Genomic DNA, 20,300 nt, shown 5'->3' with positions numbered 1-20,300 from the left:
AGAGTGCAGCAACCAGCCCCATTTTGGAGACTGCTGTCTGTCTGAGGTGGGATATGACACCCCTCAAAAGTCCTCCCCAGGTCCAGGGCTTGAAAAACACCCCAGGAAGACACCCCCAGATTCCTGAAGCAAACAGCACCCTGCCTTGCTCCAGGGGAAGCCACTTCCTCACAGCAACCCAGAAGCAGCTGACTTCCTCCTTCAGAGATTACTGAGACTCCAATGGCGAATTTGTTCTATGACTCAGGGCAGCTTTGCTGAACAGAAAGTTGTGTGGGAAGAGATCTGATTTTCCCTGTAGATCAGCAGAGGAGTAGAGACACAGACATGAGGCTGGTCCTGCCAAAGGTCCCTTCTCGCTGCTGTCTGGGGAACTTGGCTAAACTCCCAGGCTTTGGTTTCAACAAGCCAAAATTAGGGGTGGAGTAGGGGATAGAGGTGATGGCAGGCAATGGAAAACTGAAGAGTCTGTTAAATTTTTATTTTGTAATCAAAATAGGCAATACAAACCAGTTGACATAACAAGAGATCATATAAATAACTGCTTATAAACTTTATGAGGAAAATACCCGTGAGCATGGTGGCTGGGCTCCCAATACAGGGTGGAGACCAACCAGGCAGTTCTGCTTTCAGGAGGCAGGAGCCCGTGGCCCAGAGGCTGAGGGGCGGCTGGGTGGGACTGCTCTGAATGGAAGGGATAAGTCACTGCATAAATAAAACACAGTTTGTAAAAACACTTAAGGAGACTTATTCAAGCCCAGCAGTGAGGTCTAGGATGTTTCCCTTACCGCCCAAAGCTTAGCAAGAATCTCATGGCGGCTGATTGTAGGCTCCTGAACTGCTTGCTCGGTGCTCCCCATTCCTACACATGGCCTCGGCCTGGCCTCGCTCCAGCTCTACAGGAGGCCTGGGGCCAGCCCAGCGACCAGAGACAAACATCTATGAGATGCTCCCTAAACGAGGCAGTAGAAAACAGGAAGCAGAGGGTCCAAAGGCCCTAAAAAAACTACAACAAAACCCCAGAAAACACTGAAAACTGTACCTTAAAACCTGTACTAGGTACTCTGAACTTTTGAGGAGCTCAGAGCAGGAAGGGAACCCCACAACACAAGAGGCACAAATTAGGGCCAGGCACAGGTCCCAGCCCCAGGGTGAGGGGGTGAGCAGCTTGACAGTTGACCTGTGGTATCCTGGGGGGAAATCCTGCCTAACCCAGAACCATAGAGGAGTATGCACTCCAAGTCCAAGAAGGGGGCTACCTGGACGGCCTGAGAATAAAGGAGCAGGGGGCTGTGTTAAACATACGGCCAGGGCCCCAAGGCCACAGGGCAACTGGAGAGTGGGGTTCCCCGTCAAATGGCACAGATGAAGGAGCCTGGCTACAGTACTTAGGCCCCCAATTCTAATAGGTACTTTGCTAATGCATAGATCACCCTGAGGTGTCTGTGAAAACAAGAGCCCTGAGGAAGTAGCAGTGGGACTGGGCCTAAGTAAACCCAAAAGCCAGCACAGCTCCCAGGAAGGCTGGCACATGAGGCTTGAGAATTCCCAAATGGCCACTGTTACTGGTATTCAGCCTTTCAAGGCCCCTCTAATAAACTCTGGGCATCAGCAGGACCAAAGTATGGAGTGGGAATGAATGTAGATCCACCCCAAAGGATGGAGAAGGGAGGTGAGATGATGTGTGTCTTTGAGGTCAGCCTGAGGCTTGAAACCGTCTGTGAGGACTTACCAGGTGACTTGCAAAAGTTAATTAGTAACTCACCCTCAAAGGGTGAATCAGGATGACAGGACAGGTGCAACCCAACAAGGCAAAGCCAGTGTGCAACAGAGCAGGCACAGTTCCCTATCAGCCCCTGGCCCCAGATGGAGGCTCTTACCTCCCTTCCACTCTCTCTCTGGGAATAGCAGCACACAGGAGGCAAGAGATTGTCAGGGCAGGACCTGCTGGACTGGGCCTCAGCAGACGAGATCCTCCCTTGGGGAATACAATCTGTGCCATGCCCAGCAGTCCTCACTGTGTGACACAGTTTTCTCCCATGTCCTGGGCATATCTATCTGACATGGTGGTCCTTAAATCCTCGATGTCATGGCGCAACTGTTGAACCTCTTCTAGTTTCCTCCTGATTACATCTGGCTTCTGTAAATCTGCTGGAGTTCCTGGGTGCTGTGTGGCTGGGGAGGAGAGCATTTTGAGAGAATGTTAGTCAAAGGACACTTTCAGGTGGAGGGGTAGTATGCATAGGCTGTACCTTAAGGCTCATGGTCTTGAGATACAGCATTTTTAAAATAGCAACTGGGGACAGTGGGCTGAAAACTTGCTACCTGAGGGCCACTTTTTGCTTGTCCTGCACCCAGGTACCCCCAAAAGATGCCTGTTCCCAAAATAGATTTACAGAACATCTACTTTGCAAAACACAGACTCTCAGAGGATAGAGATCAGGCCCCCAGAGCCTTGTTCACACATTACCATAAGGAAGGGGAAGTTGGATAAGGGTGAGAGGAGAATGAAAGCCACTCTCTCCTGGGTCCCAGATTGGCGTGAGGACTCACAGTGAATGCCCAGAAGCAGGGAGAGGTTGGGGTCATGGCCCTGGGCCCTCTGGGTCACAATGCTACAGACAGCCTGCAGATCTTGAAAACAACTGGCCAACTCCTGGTGCAGCTCAAATGCCAGCTGGGCTGTGTCTGGCAAAGATGGGGACCCTGGTTGAGCTTGATGCAGGTGTTCCTGGAGCGTCAGATTCTTTTCAATCAGGTCCTGGTTCTGTGCTGAAAGCTGAGAGGACAGATGGGCAAGAACATTAATCCAAGCCCAGGGAAAGACAGCGTATCCACACCTGAGTGTGAATATATGTATATCTGTGTGTGAAGGGGAGGCTATGAGTCAGGTGATGTCCTTCCTTACACCCTCTTTCCAATATCGGCCTAGTTCTTCCTGTAGGTAGGTTGAGTCCACAGGGCTCCTGCTTTGGAGAGGAAACCACTCCCCAGCAGACTCTGAGTCATCAGCTTCCAAGTTTCTGTTCAGGAACCAGAGATGATACCCCCACCCCTTGGAACTCTATCTGAAGCCAGTCCCTCAGCCAACTCTGTTAGCCAGGCTATTAGAGAAGGCTTAACGTGAACCGTGAAACCTGAGGAGACACTGGTTTCAATCTCTCCCTGCCACCCTGACAAAAGTGGCCACCAGCCAGTCTGATCAGGGTGTGTCAGAGGAATAAAGGGAGCAATAATGGTAACATGACAGCTAGTGGTCACTGGGTGGGGAGCTGGAGAAGCTGGGACCTGGAGGAAACAGTGCTGGAATGTAGCCTTCCTTTCTGAACCTTAGCTCAGTGAAGTCAGGCTTCACAATGTAGACCAGTTATGCACCTATACTTGTGTCTCTTCCTCCTCTCACTCTGAACAGCTTGACCCACTCTCCTTCCCTTCCTACCTCTATTCTATTTTAAAGACACTGAAGAGACTTCCTCCTCCGGTCCCAGCCGTTTACCCATACTGGGCCATATAGAGGCACTTGGTCAGTGAACCTGGTTGCCCCTGATGACAGCTGTTTACTCCATGACGACCACCAAACCCTCAGTATTCTTGAACCCTTTCCAACCCCACAAATCTGTGGCTGCAGGAAGACAAAGGGAGAAAGAACGACTTTCCACATACAGAGAGCACTCCTGGGTAATTATGGCCACTTTAAGACAGGCTTAGGACCTCTAATATAAAAGATGATGCAACGTCCCTTCCTATTCCTCTGCCAAAAACCCCTCAGCAGGCACCTTTCAAACATGGGGGCTCATGTGGGAGCAGGGACGGGGAGCAAGCGCACACAGAGAAAGAGTACCAAGAGGCCTAGCTGATGCTGCTCACCTCTTTCACAGCCGTGCGGAGCTGCTGCAGGGCCGTCTCCCTCCGCTGGGCCTCCTCTTTCAGGGCTTGGCTTGTTCCTTCTTCTTGAGCCACTTGCTGCTGTAGGCTCTAAATTCCATGGCAAGGAGTGGTGGGAGAACACACCAGAGATAACTGGTCTGGTTCAGAGCCTATCACCACGGGCCTGTACTATATAGTGAAGCCCCACGCTGCCCACACACTGCTGCTAAGAGTTTATTTTAGAATAGCTCTGACTGAAACCCTCCTATAGCCAGTGACCATGTACAAAAGAAGAGGCCAGTTCCTCAGGAGGGCATTCCAGGCCAGTCTGGCCCTTACCTACTTTTCTAGCCATATCTCTTTTTACCCTCCACATAACTTATACTCCAGCCACACCAAATGACCAGCTGGCCTTCATCCCCAAAGCCTCCGGCTCTAATATTGTTGCTCACTTTTCTTCCTCTTTGCCTTGACTCCTCTTCTGCTCTGCCTGTCACCTAGGAAATCTCCAAGGCCCACCTGTACTTTCCTCAACCTGCAAATCAGATTCAATTAATTCTAACCTCACCCTGCTACTCTTACCTCTACCAGAGCTCATGAGTGCATTTGCTGGTTGTGCACACAATTCCTCCCTCCACTAGACCGTAATTTTCTTGAGGGCAGGGAACATCCCGTTCAGTTGAATTCAATATTTATTGAGTACTTACTATGATGGGCACAGAGGTTACTGAAAAGAATACCAGTCTTTAAGGAGCTCATAGCCCAAGCCCCTGAAAATTCTATGTTTTAAATGCTTTTGACAGAGATGAGACGGGGTAGGAGAACACTTCCACAGACACCAAATCTAGTTATTTTGTGTGTGTGTGTGTGTGTGTGTGTGCGCGCGTGCGTGCGTGTGTGTGTGTTGGGGGAGGAGGGTAGCCAGGGGAGGCAGGTATTTATTATCTTCCACCTCTCATTCTAGTCATCCCAGCATCCTCCCAATTTTATAAGTGATTTGAGTATAGTGATTTGAGTAAAGAATATATTTGAATTTTCCCATTTTGTATTAATAAAAAATGTAACTGCCAAGGAGACTATCTCATCCCCATGAAATATCCAATATGACTATCCTGAATCGACCTAATTCTAGCAAATTCACGTAACAATTTGCCTGAGGAGTCTCATCATGGCTAAATGTACCATTTAAAATGTTGAGCTTTTTTAACTTTGTGGAACTTAAGGGTTCCAGAAAACATAGAGTCATTAAAACTCTACTAAAAACCTAGGATTTTAAAAGGGTATAAACACTTACTAGATTTGACTATAGTCTAACAGGACTTGAAATATGAAACAGGTGAACTAAATAGACATTGCCCAACCCACACAATGGTGAAGGCAGGACTGCAGCCTTTGTTGTTCCTCAGAGTAAGTGCATTTTACCTATTTTGGGGTGAAACCTTTTTTAGAGTCTAAATAGAACCTGAGCAAACCGACTTTACCTAAGATTTCTTGGAGAATGCAATTAAGGACACTCCCACTCTAGCTCAAAACGGGAAGCAGGAGTCTTCTTCAATTTTTTCCTTATTCTTCAACTCCCTAATTCTGTCAGTCACTGACTCCTCCTAATTTTACCTCCTAAAATTCACTTAAATCTGTCCCCTCACATCTCCCCCTTGCTGTGCCGCATTATGCCAGGCTCCTTCTTCGTCTCTCACTAGGATTTTCACCATAGTCCACTGGCCTCAAGCCTTGCCTCTCTCCAAGTGCCAATCTTCTTCCATGCTGAAGCCTGAGTTGCAAATCTGACGACATCACACTCCAATTAAATGCTGTATTAGATTCCCATCATCGACTTAAAGAATAAAAGCTAACTTAATTGGAGACAAAGCCCTCCCACAGCCTACTTCTCCATTCACCATCTTACTTCAACAATATCAAACTGCTTGCAGCCTCATTTGCAAAACCCTGTAGTTTGGTGCCTTCATGTTCCTACCCATGCTGTTCCTTCTATCTGGAGTTCCCATCCTTTCCAGTTCCATTTCTTTGCCTCCCTAATTCCTCCTCTTCCTCCTCCTTCAAGGGTCATGACCTCTAGAAACTCCTGACCTCCTCCTCTCCCGCTGACTCCTCCATGCTCCCCTAGTGTAACATGGACATCGCTCTCACAGTACTGCGCAGAAACCCTTCCCAACAAGACGGTAGGCTAAAAGCACTGACTGGGTCTCATTCTTGTTGTATTCCTGACACTGAGCAAACTGCATAGCAGAGAACAGTAGAGACTGCTGGCTAAATTCTAGAGCTTCCATCTAAGTCCTGCCTACAATGTCCCAAGGACTCCCCTTCACCTGTACTTGTGAACGCAAGTGATCCATCTTCTGCTGTTGGTTCTCCACAACCTGAAAGGCAAAATTATCAAGAAAGGCTGTAAGCACAGGCTGATGTTACAGTAGAAGGCAAGAGGGCAAGAGGCTACACTAGGACATGTGGTCTGGTTATCAGGCCTACTGGTGAGACCAGGGTGAAGACAAGTTAGCTCTACCTACAGAAACACACATAACTCAGATTCCCTGTCCCGGATAATCAGCTTCACACTTCTGTGCTTTAGTCACCTCCCCTACTCCAAAAAAAAAGTAGTGTAGACTTATGCCCACTACTGCAGGTCGGGGTAGGTGGGAGAGACACCCTCACCCTGATGACTGTAGGCCAGTGGAATTAATTTTATATATAGTCAGCATAATTATGATTCTTTGGTAAAGGGCATGCATGACTAAAAATTCAGTTTAATAAAGCCTGCCCTATCCAGGGATATGATAGTTGTTACGTGTAGCTTTCACTACACTGATATTCAAGGAGAGAACCTTAACAGGCCCAGTTTCCTGTCCTTTGAGACCTCAGGCCTCAGGTATTCTCTGAATTACTTCTGGGTGTTCTTTTCTGCTGGTCTGTGATCAATCTCACCAGCAGGCCCTGGGCTCCTCCTTCCCTGCTGAATTAGGGCCACCTCAGTGGTTAGATCTTTGCCCAGTGAAAGAGGTTCTGTGTGGTCTGAGTTGTGAATGAAGTGCACCACTGGCTTCATCTTGAAGCATCTAGTCTGAATGTTTAGAGGTATGCCCTTTCCTTACTTTGCTTTCCTGTCATAAGAATAAATATCTAAAATGCAAACTTACTATGTAGGAATGACTTCTTGGAAAAGAGGGAAAAGCTCTAAGTAACAGACCCTAGGTGGCCCGAGGCCAAAAATTCATGGTTCTTTCCCAATAGGCGATATCTCTTTCCTCTCAGTCTACCCCGTTACAGCCTGGACACCCTCAGTCACCTTCCGAAGGGAATCACATTCCTTCTGCCAGGACTCCATTTCCACTTTTGGGCATTCTTCCTGTTGGGCTGGACTTTCTTCACTGGCCTCCACACACTGCTTGTCTTGCAGGCTGAAAGGGAGTGGCCTCTTTAAGAAGTCTGAAGTCAGAGAAATGTGGCTCTGACTCCTGATCTGTTATTTACTGTATGTTTTGGGGCAAAACACTTAGGCCCTTCTGAGCCACAGCTGAGGATAATGTTAAAAGTCTGTTGTAACGTAGGGTCTGCCATACAGAAGCTGCTCAGTCTGTCTATGATGGACACCTGCCCAGGGCTTTTTTATTCTTCATTTTGATATATAAAAACAAACATTCATTACATGTATTTAGATTATAAAAGCCATACATGTATACTGTAGAATTTTGGAAAATACAAAAAAATCTCCTTTTTTCTTGGCAAACATAGTTTGGGGCAGAGGCAATTCTGTGCCCTAACCTCACTTCTGACTCCAACCAATGGTCTCTTCCAATGGATCCTCATAATCACTTTCATCACAGCCCATCTGCTAAGATAAACCACAGGGTCACTGTGGTTGAATATGGGATAAGAAATTCAATCCATCCCATTAGACACTGGATTTGGTCCAAGAGGCTGTTGAAACACAACCATCACATTTTCAGAAAACTGCTATTAATATGGAGGAGGCTCCCAAGACACCCCGAGAGTACATTATGGCATCTTGTTTTGCTCTCAGAACCTTTTGTGGCAATTGAGAGCAATCCCTAGGGCTGAGGAGAAACAGATGGTGCTGGCAGCCTTTATCTTACAAGGTTCAAAATGTGGATAACCCCCAGTTTTTAGCACCAGGATCTACTTTTGCAAAAATATACAGACAACACATCTCCTAGTTTATAAAGTGCTTCCATTCATTCAATACAAATACTCAAGGATTATTATCCAGTATTATTATTATGAGGCACTGAGTTGGATACTTTCAAGGGATGCAATGACAAGCTCCCACTGCACCATTACTTCCTCCACACTCCATCTCAAAGACATAGCCCTTACCCACAGGCAGCATTTCTATAACTCACAATCCAAAGAAAGGGAAGCTTTGAGAAGTAAAGTGATTTGAGCAATCGCACACAGTAAGTGAGATGGCCGGGACCAGAACCTAGTTCTCCACTTCTTTCCTTAACCTCACAGGGATATTTACCTATGTCTAGTGGAGGAGAATTCTGCTTCTCGCTGTCTCAGACTTTCCAGTTGAACCTCCTTGTCTCTGCAGGCTGCCTGGGTCTCCTCCAGCAAACTCTCCAGCTCAGTCACTCTCTCCTGCAGTTCTGAGCTCTTCAACTCAGAATCCTTAAGCTGAGAGACAGGACCTTATGTTAGGTCAATACACCGAAAAAGACTGTTTGGGTATCTAAAAAGTGTATAGTCTAGCTGTAAATTTGACAGATGTCAGTCTCAACATCTAGGGGTTTGAAACTAGAGGTTTTCCTTTCAGGAAACCACAGGGTAACTGCATATAGTAGAGGCTGAGAAAGTCCCCTGGTGTGGCCACTCCCCGCTTGCCCCAGCTATGTGCAGACACTGCTACTACCTGCTGACTCTGCTTCTGATGGTCCTCCAGGGTGGGCAGGTCAGCCAGGTAGCGCTCCAAAGTCTCAATACGCTGCTGCTTCTCCCGATTCTGCTCTGATTCCTTCTGACATTTCTTTTTCAAATTATTGATATGCTTATCACGACCCTTGACCTAGGGAAAGAAATGTCAAGAATCTGTCTCCACTGACTCTTCTAGGACCCTAAAGATCAATTTTTTTTCGAACTGACCATTGCCTCTGTCCTTAGGCTGTAAATGTTGTTTTACTGCAATAAAGGCAGAAAGCTGATCAAATTTTTCCATTTGAGATTAGAGCATAAACTGCGAGTTAACATACCTGAACTTTTCAATCAAAGGTAAGGAAGAAGGGCTCCTGGAGAAGTTTTCTGAAATTGCCCAAGCACTTCTGCATAATAAAAAATTTGGTCTTTGTCCCAGGCTCCTGAAAGGTAATTTCTAAACTCTTGGAATTTCCCAAATAGTAGGAGTATCTTTGTTATTCACAGTGAGCCAAAGCCCACCATGAATGCATTTATGCTAATGAGATAACTCAAAATGGGGCTAGACATTAGAAAGACCAATGGAGCTGAGCCCACAGCACCTACCCAAAAAAAACTCCAATAAAAACTCTGGACATGAAGTTCAGTGAGCTACCTGGTTGGTGAACAGAAGGATGAGCTAGTAAGGTGACATACACTGATTCTATGGGCAGAAAGCACAGTAGCACTGCTTTCAAGACCTTTCCAGACCTTGCCCTATGTGTGTCTTCATTTAGCTTGTTCTGATTGGTTCCTTTATAATAAGACTATAATCCTAGGAAAGAGGACTCATGAACATGGACAACAGTGTGGTGACTGTGGAGGGGAAGGTGGCTATAAGAGGACCAAACGGTAACGGAAAAAAAATACAATTTAAAAAAACATCATTAATCCCTCCCCCCCCAAACACTGTAATCCTAAATATAGCACTTTCCTAAATTCTGAGTTGTTCTGGGGAACCCAGAATTTGCGGTTGGCATCTGAAATAAGTGCAGTCTTGTTGGGGACTATGCCCTCAAACCTGTGGAGTCTGATGCGAATTCTGGGTGTTCCACATCAGAAATGAATTGCAGAAGTATATACAACTTCCTTGTAGGCATACAACTAGTCTGGCATGTTCTGGTTAATAGGCAATGCATTCTTTTCTAAATACCACACATGATACAAAGCTAAACAATCATCTGGAAGGGTTAATGAGACTGTAAACTCCTAAAGAGGAAGGGCTGTGCCCATTTTTCTATCCTTAACACATAGCACAATGGTCAACATAAAGCAGGCACTCGATCAAGATTTGTTAAATGGAGACTTTTTTCTCCACTATTATAGCTTTTTCTTTGACTTATTAAAAAAGAAGCTGGAGAGGGTGAGGCAGAGACAAATGTATTTAAAAAATAAAGAAAGAAAGAAAGAAAAAAATTAAAAAAAAAAAAAGCTGGAGAAAGCAAGAGAAAGAAAAGACAGACAGATATATTGATGGCAAAGAGGAGGCATAGGCCTAATTTAATCCAAAGATAAGACAGTTCTAAGAGACATCCCTGAAAATCAGTGAAAATCTTTACCCTAGGTACAATCTGTATTCTTCAAGCTTGGAACCAGTGATTCTCACATTATAATATGTATCAGAATTACTTGGGAAGCTTGTTAAAAATGATGGTAACCAACTTTGAATTTTAAAAAATGATGAATGGACCAAAGCTGTTTATCTTTTCTCCCTCCCAAAACATCTCTAAAACGACAGGAAGAAAATACGTTATTAACTTGCACTGACTGGTGTGGCTCAGTGGATTGAGCATCATCCCACAAACGGAAAGTAGGTGGTTCCATTCTCAATCAGGGCACACGCCTGGGTTGCAGGCTTGGTCCCTGGTTGGGGGCAGACAAGAGGCAACCAATCAATATTTCTCTCGCACATCTATGTTTCTCTCCCTCCCTCCCTTCCTTCTCCTCTCTCTAAAAATAAAAAAATCTTAAAAAGAAAATAAAGTATTAATTTTAAAAAGTCAACAGAGGAGGAGACAAAGTTATATGAGAGATTTCAATGTGTTTTCAGAAGATGATAGTGGTTGAAGGAATAGATGATTTAGAGCAGAGGAGTTATAATCTGTAATGAGAGTTAAAATTTTGAAAACAATGTGCTCTTCACAACCCCCAAGAATCCCTATTCTCAAGACACCAGGTACCCTTGTGGCAGGTTTTCAGCCATAGACCTGAAAAATAGGGAAATCTAGAAGTCTATATACAGGTTATCTGAATACCATCCTTACCCTAGGTTTCCCAACAGGAGACTGGAGATTTAGTCTCTGAAGAAATCAAATGGGAGAGATTCCAGACTCAGGGATATCAGTCACAGCAGAGGGAGTGTGAAACACTGGGTTGAAAAATAAGTAAAAATCAATGTACTGAACTGTGGGACTCTAAACCTAATCTCATTCCCAGTGTCAAGAACCTAAAGGCTAAAAGCATTTCTGCTCCCAGCTGTCCTACCAGGGAACAGACTGAAGATTCTTTTCTAGAGAGAGTGAGATAAGACATTTAGATACTGGTATTTGAGGGTTCCAAGTGAGATGACAGTTTAAGTTTGATCATGAAGTCCCCCAGGCAACTACCATGAACCCAGAAGTTCCATCCAGCTTTTAAAGGCTTACTTCTTAAATATGAATATCCGTTTATTCAAGGATCGCCACGACTCTAACATAAAAGATACCAGAACAAAACAAAAAGTACCCTAAAGAAACAAGAAACACTAAAAGAAAATGTAGATATCCCAGAAGGTATAATCAATATAATCACAGAAATAAGATAGTGCACCCATCCATGAAACAAAAACAGCAAAATAAAAAGAAAATAATACTATTCAGAAATATAGAGATATATATCAGGATGAAGACAAGAGTTGATGATGAATACCTTCGTGGAATGATATGGGTCAAAAACCAGATCATTCAACCAAATCAACAAACCAGATGATAGAACTGCTAACTTCTATTGTAAACATATTGATATTTGGTTATTTAATTTAGATACATGTATTATTTTGATTAAAAGTTTCTTTTTTAAAAAGTCTGTTATACCAATGGCACCAACATCACCTGGGAGATTGTTAGAAATGCAGGCTCTCAGGTCCCGTCCCCTCTCAGAACTATTAAAGCTGGATTTGTATTTTTTTTAAAATAAGATTTTATTTATTTATTTTTGGAGAGGGGGAGGGAGAGAAAGAGAGGGAGAGAAACATCAATGTGTGGTTGCCTCTCATGCTCCCCACACCAGGGACCTGGTCCACAACCCACGCATGTGCCCTACACTGGGAACTGGCAACCCTTTGGTCTGCAGGCTGGGACTCAATCCACCGAGCCACACTAGCCAGGGCTGTATCTGCATTTTTAACAAGACCTCCAAGTAATTCTTTTTTTATTTCTTCTCTCCCTAACCTAAAATCTAAAATCCAATATTAATCTTAACCCAAATCATATACCTAAGCTCAACATAAACCTAACCCTAACATTAAATTATACCTAACCATCTTGATAACCCGAATACTAACCCTAACCAAAACACTAATCTAACTTGTACCACAAAGTGAAATCCTAACCTTATACTTAAATTCATCCCTAACCGTAAAACTAATCTTACACCAAAACTGAACCTCATCTCTAACTCTAACCCCAATCCTAACACTACACATAACCTAAACCCTAACCCTGAAACACAAAACCTAACTGATGCCTAACGTCAACACTAACCCTAACTCCATGCTAACTCTAACCCTGAACCAAATTTTAACAGTAACTCCATACCTTTCACCCAACCCTAACAATATACCTAATCTTAAACCTAACCCTAATCCTAACTCCAACCCTATATGAAACCCTCTCTCTGTAACCCTAACCCTAACCAAAGTCCTAATCCAAACCTACACCTATTCTCAACACTAACCCTAACACTAACCATAGACCTAACTCAACTCTCTATCACTAACTCTAACCAGAAACATAACCCTGTATTATCCTCAACCCTAACACTACATCTAACCCTCCTTAAACCCCAACACTGTACTGTAACCCTAGCCCTATACTCACCTTCACACCTAATTTTAACCCTAGCATTATTATACTTAACCCTCTCTATAACTCTAACCCAAATCCTAAACCTATACCTAACCTTATCCTTAGCCTAACTCTAACACTAACCCTACCAATATACCGAACCTCAATCCTAAACCTAATCCTAACACTAACCTTACACTAAAATGAAAACAAAACCCAACCTTAACCCTAACTCTATCCCTGTTACTAACCTCAATTCTACACCTAACCTTCACCCTAAATATTACCCTAATCCTAACAATAACTTAACCCTACACTTAACCTCAACCATAACCCTGAACCTAGCCCAGGCTAACCGTAGCTCTATACCTATTCTCAACCCAAAACCTAACTTGAAACCTAAACCTATACTTAACCTTAACCTAAACTTAACCCTAAAACTAACCCTATACCTGGCACAATTCTAAACCTATTCTAACTCCAAGTGATTCTTCTTCTTCTTTTTTTAAAGATTTCATTTATTTCTTTTAGAGAGAGGGGGAGGCAGGGAGAGAAACATCAATGTGTGAGAGATATGTTGTCTCTTGCTCACCCCCAACTTGAGGACCTGGCCCATAACCCAGGCATGTGCCCTGACTTGGAATCGAACCAGCAACCTCTCGGTTTGCAGGCCAGTGTTCAATCTACTGAACCACACCAGCCAGGGCTCCAGGTGATTCTTAGGTACATTAAAGTTTAAAGTTTAAGAAGCACTGCTCTAGTTGATTTTGATGCAAGTGATGAATTCTAGACAGAGCTAAAATTACTAAACTGGTCCCAAAGAACATCTGCATTAGAGCCAGCTGTGAATAGAACCAAAAGATTTTTTAAATTAGTTCCTTCTACGATGACCAAACTCATCCAAAGGCAATTCTAAGTGCAATAGCAAAAATGTAAAAACTCCCAAGCTGGTGCACACATGGAATTCTTCTCTTCTTTTTAAGTAGAGTGAGGAGAAACCAGGCTGAATGGTGTAAATTTACCACAGGATTTAAATATCTTGCAACAATACCATCTAGTATGAATGCTCAGGTTGGTTTTCCATCCAAGCCAGCTGGTGGCCCATCACAACCTGGGGTAGTGAGGGTTTATACTGTGATTACAATTGTTTTGTGAAGATGAAACAGGAAGGAATTCCATTTCTGGAAGACCAGTCCTGCGTGAGAACAGTGCAGGGTCTGACCCAATTGGCTCCTCCTGGTTCCAAGAATGGGGGCCAGAAACAGCTTAAGAGTTTGGCAGGAGAGGGCTGAGTATCAACTCTTTTGTGAATAAGAAAGCTATTAGCTCCTTAGCTCACCCTTTCTTCCTGTTTCTTCCCCTCTTCTGAATGCTTCTGCAACGCCACTTTGAGTGACTCTCTGATGAGCTGGACTTCAACTTCTGAAGCAGAGAGTTTCCTTTCAAGCTCGATCTTTTCTTTGTTCAAGGCTTCTGTCTTCTGTGCAAATTGTGCACGCAAGAAAGTGTTCTCTCGCTGCAATTCCTGCAGAAAGATTCTCAATATATCTATTTCTTAATCTTACAGTCCCATGTACTTTACTTATCCCAGCAGACTCTGCGGTCAAATATCATCTTTCTCTAAAAATTTCTTCAAGTAGTGCTTTTCAAAAGATGGTCTTAGGACTAACAGCAACAGTACCACCTGGGAATTTGTTAGAAATGCAAATTCTTGAGCCCAATTCCCAGGCTCCCTGAATCCAAAACTCTGGGATTGGGTCTCAACAACTTTTTTTTTTAATTTTATTTATTGATTTTAGAGAGAGTGGAAGGGAGAGAGAGAGAGAAACATCAATTTGTTGTTCCACTTATTTATGCATTCATTAGTTGACGCTTGTATGTGCCCTGCCAGGGACCAAACCTTCAACCTTGACCTACTGATGCTCCAACCAACTGAGCAACCCAGCCAGGGCTCAGTGATGGGTGTTGTAAAAAGCCCTCCAGGTGACTCTGATGCATGCTTCATTTCAGAACCACTGCCTTAAAGCAATACCTAAGTTGTAGTATAATGGGAGGAACACAGGACAAGACATCAGAAGACGTGGGCTGAAGGCCTGTTCTCCTCCACTCTTTCTCTATATGATCTTTAAGGAAGTTCTTCCTCCTTCTTTGCCCTCAGTTTTTTTTTTTAAAGAACTGAACTACATTTTACCTAAGGGCCCTTCTCACTGTAACAATCTGATTCTATAAGATGGCACAGTCTTAACAGGCCCACTAGCTGGCAAAGCCAGTACTATAATCTGTCTATATCCATCAGTCAAAAGCCCAAATTGCAGAGAAGCCTGGTCAACAAAGCAGGCTTCTTCTAGAGCCACTGACCTCAGTGAGAAAATGATTTCCCTCAGTTGCTTATAGACATGGAAGATGAAAATGCCTCTAAATATCCCATTACATCTACCTCTCCTTCCATTTGGCCAGGGCTGGTAGATTAAGACTTCTCAGATCATCACTCAACTCTAGGACCTTACAATGTACCCTCTTCTGTCTTCTTTTTCTCCCAAGTACTTCCTTACACTGAAGCATCTGGACTGCCACCTGATTCTACTCTCAAGCTTTTTCTGCCCCTACAAAGCAGGACAGGGATGCTTTACAATTAGGATGCTTACTCTTTGACGGCCAAAACACCTTACATCATTTGGTTTCTATCTCCTGGATACTTAACAGTGCCAAGCATAGCAAAGACACTGAATTATGAGAAGCACAATGCCAACACAGCTGACAATGCTTACCTGTAGCCTCAGCAAGCAGACATCCCCAAAGGGGGCAGGGCGACCCAAAAGGGCACTGTGGACTTGTAGTTCACTCTCTCGGACTTTCTGCTCCAGCTGAGAGATGTGTTTCCTCTGCCTGCAAAAGCCAGTAGAATGAGGTCCGGGGTCTGACACTAACCCACTTGCAAATACGAGCCTCCACTTTCCTCAGATTGGTAGAGTCTATACTATATAAGCAAGAACTTTGGATTCTGGGCTGTACTTTTTTGCTGGAGGAGGAACAAATGAGATAGCTGACTGAGGGGGAATGAGGAAAGATCAACTGCAAAGAACTATCTGCCCCCTTTAGACACTACCCAGGGCCCATGGAGATACACAACTGGTCTAACATATTAGTCAGATACATGACTAGGCTGCTCATCAACCTAGCTCTACCATGAAGCAAGGAGCAGGCCTAAACAGAGGAGGATGTACTACCCTTGAGGAGACTTCATTAGGGGCTGGGAGAACGGGAGCTGGCCCTGTGGTACCCTTTGCTCTCTTACTTGTCAATGAGGAGCTCCTTTTCCTTTAGAAGGTGTTCATTACTGTTCAAGATGCTGATCCACTGTGCTGGTTCTAATGTGGGCAGTGAAGAAGCAAAAGCAGCGGGATGGTGGCAGGTGGTTCCATTCTGAAGCTGAAAGACAAGCAGGTCTGAAGGGGCTTGATCTTGACCCAAAGGCACCTGAAAACACCTGCGCAGTACCTGGCTGGGTCGGTAGTCAAGGCTCACTTTGGCTCAGTCTAAGAAGACCCGGTGTTTATGAAATAATTTTAGCTCTGATGCATGACTGGAAAGAACCTGCCAGGGAGACTTCTGCCAACTGGACACTGCTCAGAAAGGCTCTAGTTTCTAAGAAAAGGTCAGTTATCTTTCCTTATCTGGCAACAAAGGCAAACCAAGAGCTGAGATGTCCTCTTAACAACCAAGAAAAAAGAATATGTCCAGCTCCTTTCCTTCCCACTCTTAAGCAGCAGTAGGACTTTTTTTTTTAACACAGAAGTGGTATATAGTGGGAAAAGCATAGCAGTTCAAAGACAGTTTTTAAACCCTAGCTCTGTCACTTAACCAGTTTTGTGACTCTGGAAAGGCTACTTTTTCTAAGAACCTGGTAAATTTCTACATATACCTCATCAGGGTGCTATAAGGATTAAATAAGATTTTGTATGTAAAAGTACCTAGTCTGGTGACTTTTTTGGGTTTTCCTTTATAACTCTCTACTTTAGAGAACCCATTTGGTGTTTAATTAGACCACCAACAGATTCGATGCGATTCATAAGCCTTCATTTCCTATCTACAAACATCTTCCCTCTTTCTTACAAATGTTTTCTTTAGAGTCAAAACTTACAGGACAAAACCTACGCAGTTCAAAGATCTGCACAGAACCTGCAAAATCCAAAGAAAGAAGGGCTTCTACCTGCATTTGCTCCATTTGTAAACGAATCAATTCCAGATGCTGCCGACAAGTGCTGAGCTCACAAGATCGCTCACGGGGATGCCAAGGGTCAGAATTTGGCTGCCACACCTGAGAGGGTAGTGGCTTGGAGAGCCCAGGAGCAGGCTGGAGTCCCAAAGGGAGCAACCCACTGCTGCTAGGGTGTAATCCATTCCGCTCACATACTATTCCACTGCCTGGTGCCTTCTTGGTGTCGGGCAACACTTTGTATAACTCCTTGTTTGGGTCAGTTCTTAAGTTGTGGAAGTGGGCTCTGTAGCGAGGATCTGAATAAAGTGTCTCCATCATTGCCGACTGATTGAAGGTAGACTCCATATTGGGAATATCAAACTTCTTCATTTCTTCTTCTCTTTCATGGCCCACTGCTGGAAACCAAGACTGCTCAATTCCATTTTCTCCAGCAGCACCACAAAGATACATGAAGTCTCTAGATAGGCCTGAAGAACGTTTCATTGCACCAAGGTCTCCATTTCTTGTCATCCCCACACTTTCAGACAACCCTGACAAAGGGATTTTAGAGGAAGAGGGCCCGGCAGGTGTAGAATTTGGCTTGGCAGGAGAGGTCCCCAAAGTAGAAGGCATCACATGGGCTGTTGGAATGGTTACATGGCTTTTGATGGGCTGGAAAGAAGGGCTGCTATTTGAGCTGCAAAAATCTGTGGAGAAAACAGTCTTCCATAAGTCAAAATTGAAGCAGCAAGCTTTCTTGAGTTTAGCTGCTATGTCAGATGTCCTCTGCCTATCCTGAGACCAGGAAGAGAGGGCACTATCATCATAAATATCAGGCAGAAAGACACAACAGCCTAACTGGGAGATATGTGTTCTAAGGTTTCAAATGTCATTCACAAGATAAACCAACAAAAGGCAACACTGGCTTCCCTTTTAACTTACACTCTGTCCCTTGCATTTGAATAAAAAAATCTTTCCAGTCAACAAACAAAACAGAAAACTGAACTTAAAAAAAAATCACTTACTTAAGGGAAATGGATTAGGTCCTACTCTTCTGGAAGCTGGGTACCTTTAAGTTATAATCCAATCTAATAAAATTATCCTTTCCAAGGGCTTCAAGAATCCTCTGTGACCTCCAAAACTCCCCAGTGAAGGTGAGCAATGACTCTATCTGAAGAATAAGGTGAACTGGATAGTGCTGCTCTGTATCCAGGGCAGGGAGAATAGCATCTGAATCAGGATACTGTTCTCTCTCCCACACTCCAGAATTGACTGCCTGGAAATGTGAAGTTATTCTTAGTAACGCTCAGGTTTCACTCTAGCACAGAGAGCACTCTCAAGTGGGTACACACTGAAATCCTCTATTTTATATTTTGCCTTTCACTTACCTCTTTTTTTGTTTCCCTGCTGTGATTTTTCCCCCCTTTTCCTTCATTCTAGACTTATGTTTCCTTTAGCTCCTTTTAGTTGTCTTGGAGACAACTCTCATTAGCCCTGCTGCAGAAGGTTCTCATTTCTACATATATCCAACTTTAAAGTGCTACTCTGAAGAAGCCCTAGCCAGTGCAGATCAGTGGACTGAACGCTGGCCTGTGAACCGAAAGGTTGCTCATTTGATTCCCAGTGAGGGCACATGCCTGCATTGCAGGCCAAGTCCCCAGTTGGGAGCATGCGAGAGGCAGCCGATCGATATTTCTCTCCCTCCCTTCTCTCTCTAAAAATAAATAAATAAATAAGAAATGCTACTCTGAAGAAGACTACAAGGTCACAGAACTAACATGTCAGGGTAGTGGGCTGCAAACAAACAAGAAAACATACCTGCTACCTTCAACATGCAGAAAACTGAGTAAGGGGACAAAGAATGTAAGTGTCTTCCCTTTTCAAGTATTTCCAGTATTCTTTTCCAAACCAAGCGCATCTACCATGAAAAGAGTGGACTATCAATCTGTTTCACGTTTTTCTGTCCATCAACCAACACAGAACACACTCAGCTAATGAAGAGAGATGCTATAACCTTTCCTAGAATTAAATCAGTATGGATGAGCTACCATCTTCTCATATGGGTCTGTATTTTTATCCCTTATAATGTATGCAGAGTATGTAATTTCCTACACTAAAGGTATCTTGGGGATAAAAGGCCATACTAAAAACAAGCAAACAAAACGAAAAAACAGTAATTTCTGATAACATGTGTCAGCCTCTCAGGGCCAAGAAAGAAATTTCAGAGTCAAAGGATGTTTCTGATGTCCCACAATTTAAATATAGAATTAGTCAACAAGTAGACTGGTGATGATGAAGACTTCCAATACCAGTAAATTCTCAATTGAAAATCCTCCATAATGGCACCATAGTATCCACTCTCACCAACGGTGCCTGCTCCCAAAATATAATTTTGGAACAGAAGACAGTGAGATTAGGCATACAAGGGTTTGCTACTATGTTGAAGTTAGTAACACCTCCTTCCATTCTCTATCCACAGTACCACTCTCTCTTAAGACTCACCAAATTCAGTTTTGATCCCGTAACACCCAAAGTAGTAATGCCAAAAAACTGACCCAAGAGAATACCATTTTTCTAATTTTCAAGTGAGTGTGGTCCCACTATGGATGGCGGAAGAAAGTGAAATCTTTGTCAGCATTTGTCACTTGTCTATTGGGTTTAATTATATTAAGGAAACTGTCTGATTCTGACAAACTGATGTAAAAGTCAAGTTATACCTTATGTCTTATTGGTGGTTGAGAACATTCTGAAACAAAATAGCAACACTTATTTTCCAAGGGGTCACTATCTTGCACAATTTTCAAAGGCTTTCAAAATTTAGGGATATGTCATTTTTATGTAGACAAGTCTGCAGTCCCCGAAATCATTGGGTTTTTACCACTTTAAAGATATATTTCTAAATCTCTCTTCTCTTCAACCAACAAACAACTAACATCCTCCACCCCATCCTCCATCCCCTAACTCCCCCAAACCCAAAACTCATCTTTTTAGCAACCTTCCTTTTCTGGTAAGGGATAGATTCAGCTATTATTAAACCTTGATCCCTCTGCCTACATCCCTTACTAGCTTATAAAGTATGAAGTCTGAATTAAGCCAGTGACTATTTCAATCTTTAGCAAAGAGCTGAAAGCTTGCTGAGCTCTCTAGTATCTACCTCTACACGGTCCCTTGTGAATCTTCAAGGTAAAACACCTTAGTGGAATGGAATCAAAAGCAATCCTGTTCAATTTACAGATGAAACAATGAATTATATTTTATACCAGTTA

The 20,300-nt window shown here is 43.6% G+C and overlaps 1 protein-coding gene across 3 annotated transcripts in view; it reads right to left on the bottom strand.

Moving 5' to 3' along the window:
* Positions 1–400: 400 nt before the first annotated feature.
* CEP85 (centrosomal protein 85) overlaps positions 401–20,300 on the bottom strand; it is a 33,030-nt gene continuing 13,130 nt past the window's right edge. The window contains exons 1-12 of one of the 3 annotated variants that reach the window (XM_054571782.1): positions 18,060–18,294; positions 17,047–17,741; positions 16,132–16,265; positions 15,605–15,722; positions 14,176–14,361; positions 8,756–8,908; positions 8,366–8,520; positions 7,169–7,280; positions 6,195–6,245; positions 3,868–3,975; positions 2,554–2,779; positions 404–2,175 (exon numbers count right to left, since the gene is read on the bottom strand). In XM_054571782.1, coding sequence (XP_054427757.1) covers positions 2,015–2,175; positions 2,554–2,779; positions 3,868–3,975; positions 6,195–6,245; positions 7,169–7,280; positions 8,366–8,520; positions 8,756–8,908; positions 14,176–14,361; positions 15,605–15,722; positions 16,132–16,265; positions 17,047–17,667 — 2,025 coding nt within the window. In that variant the 5' untranslated portion in view covers positions 17,668–17,741; positions 18,060–18,294 and the 3' untranslated portion in view covers positions 404–2,014. Of the gene's footprint in view, positions 2,176–2,553; positions 2,780–3,867; positions 3,976–6,194; positions 6,246–7,168; positions 7,281–8,365; positions 8,521–8,755; positions 8,909–14,175; positions 14,362–15,604; positions 15,723–16,131; positions 16,266–17,046; positions 17,742–18,059; positions 18,295–20,300 lie in introns of those variants that run through there. The other 2 variants (XM_054571780.1, XM_054571781.1) reach the window with 2 other exon arrangements.

This window comes from Pteronotus mesoamericanus, unplaced genomic scaffold (genome assembly GCF_021234165.1).
Source record: "Pteronotus mesoamericanus isolate MK-2021 breed Mesoamerican mustached bat unplaced genomic scaffold, CSHL_Meso_final contig_221, whole genome shotgun sequence".
Lineage (NCBI taxonomy): Eukaryota > Metazoa > Chordata > Mammalia > Chiroptera > Mormoopidae > Pteronotus > Pteronotus mesoamericanus.
This window is presented reverse-complemented; position numbering and strand designations above follow the sequence as displayed.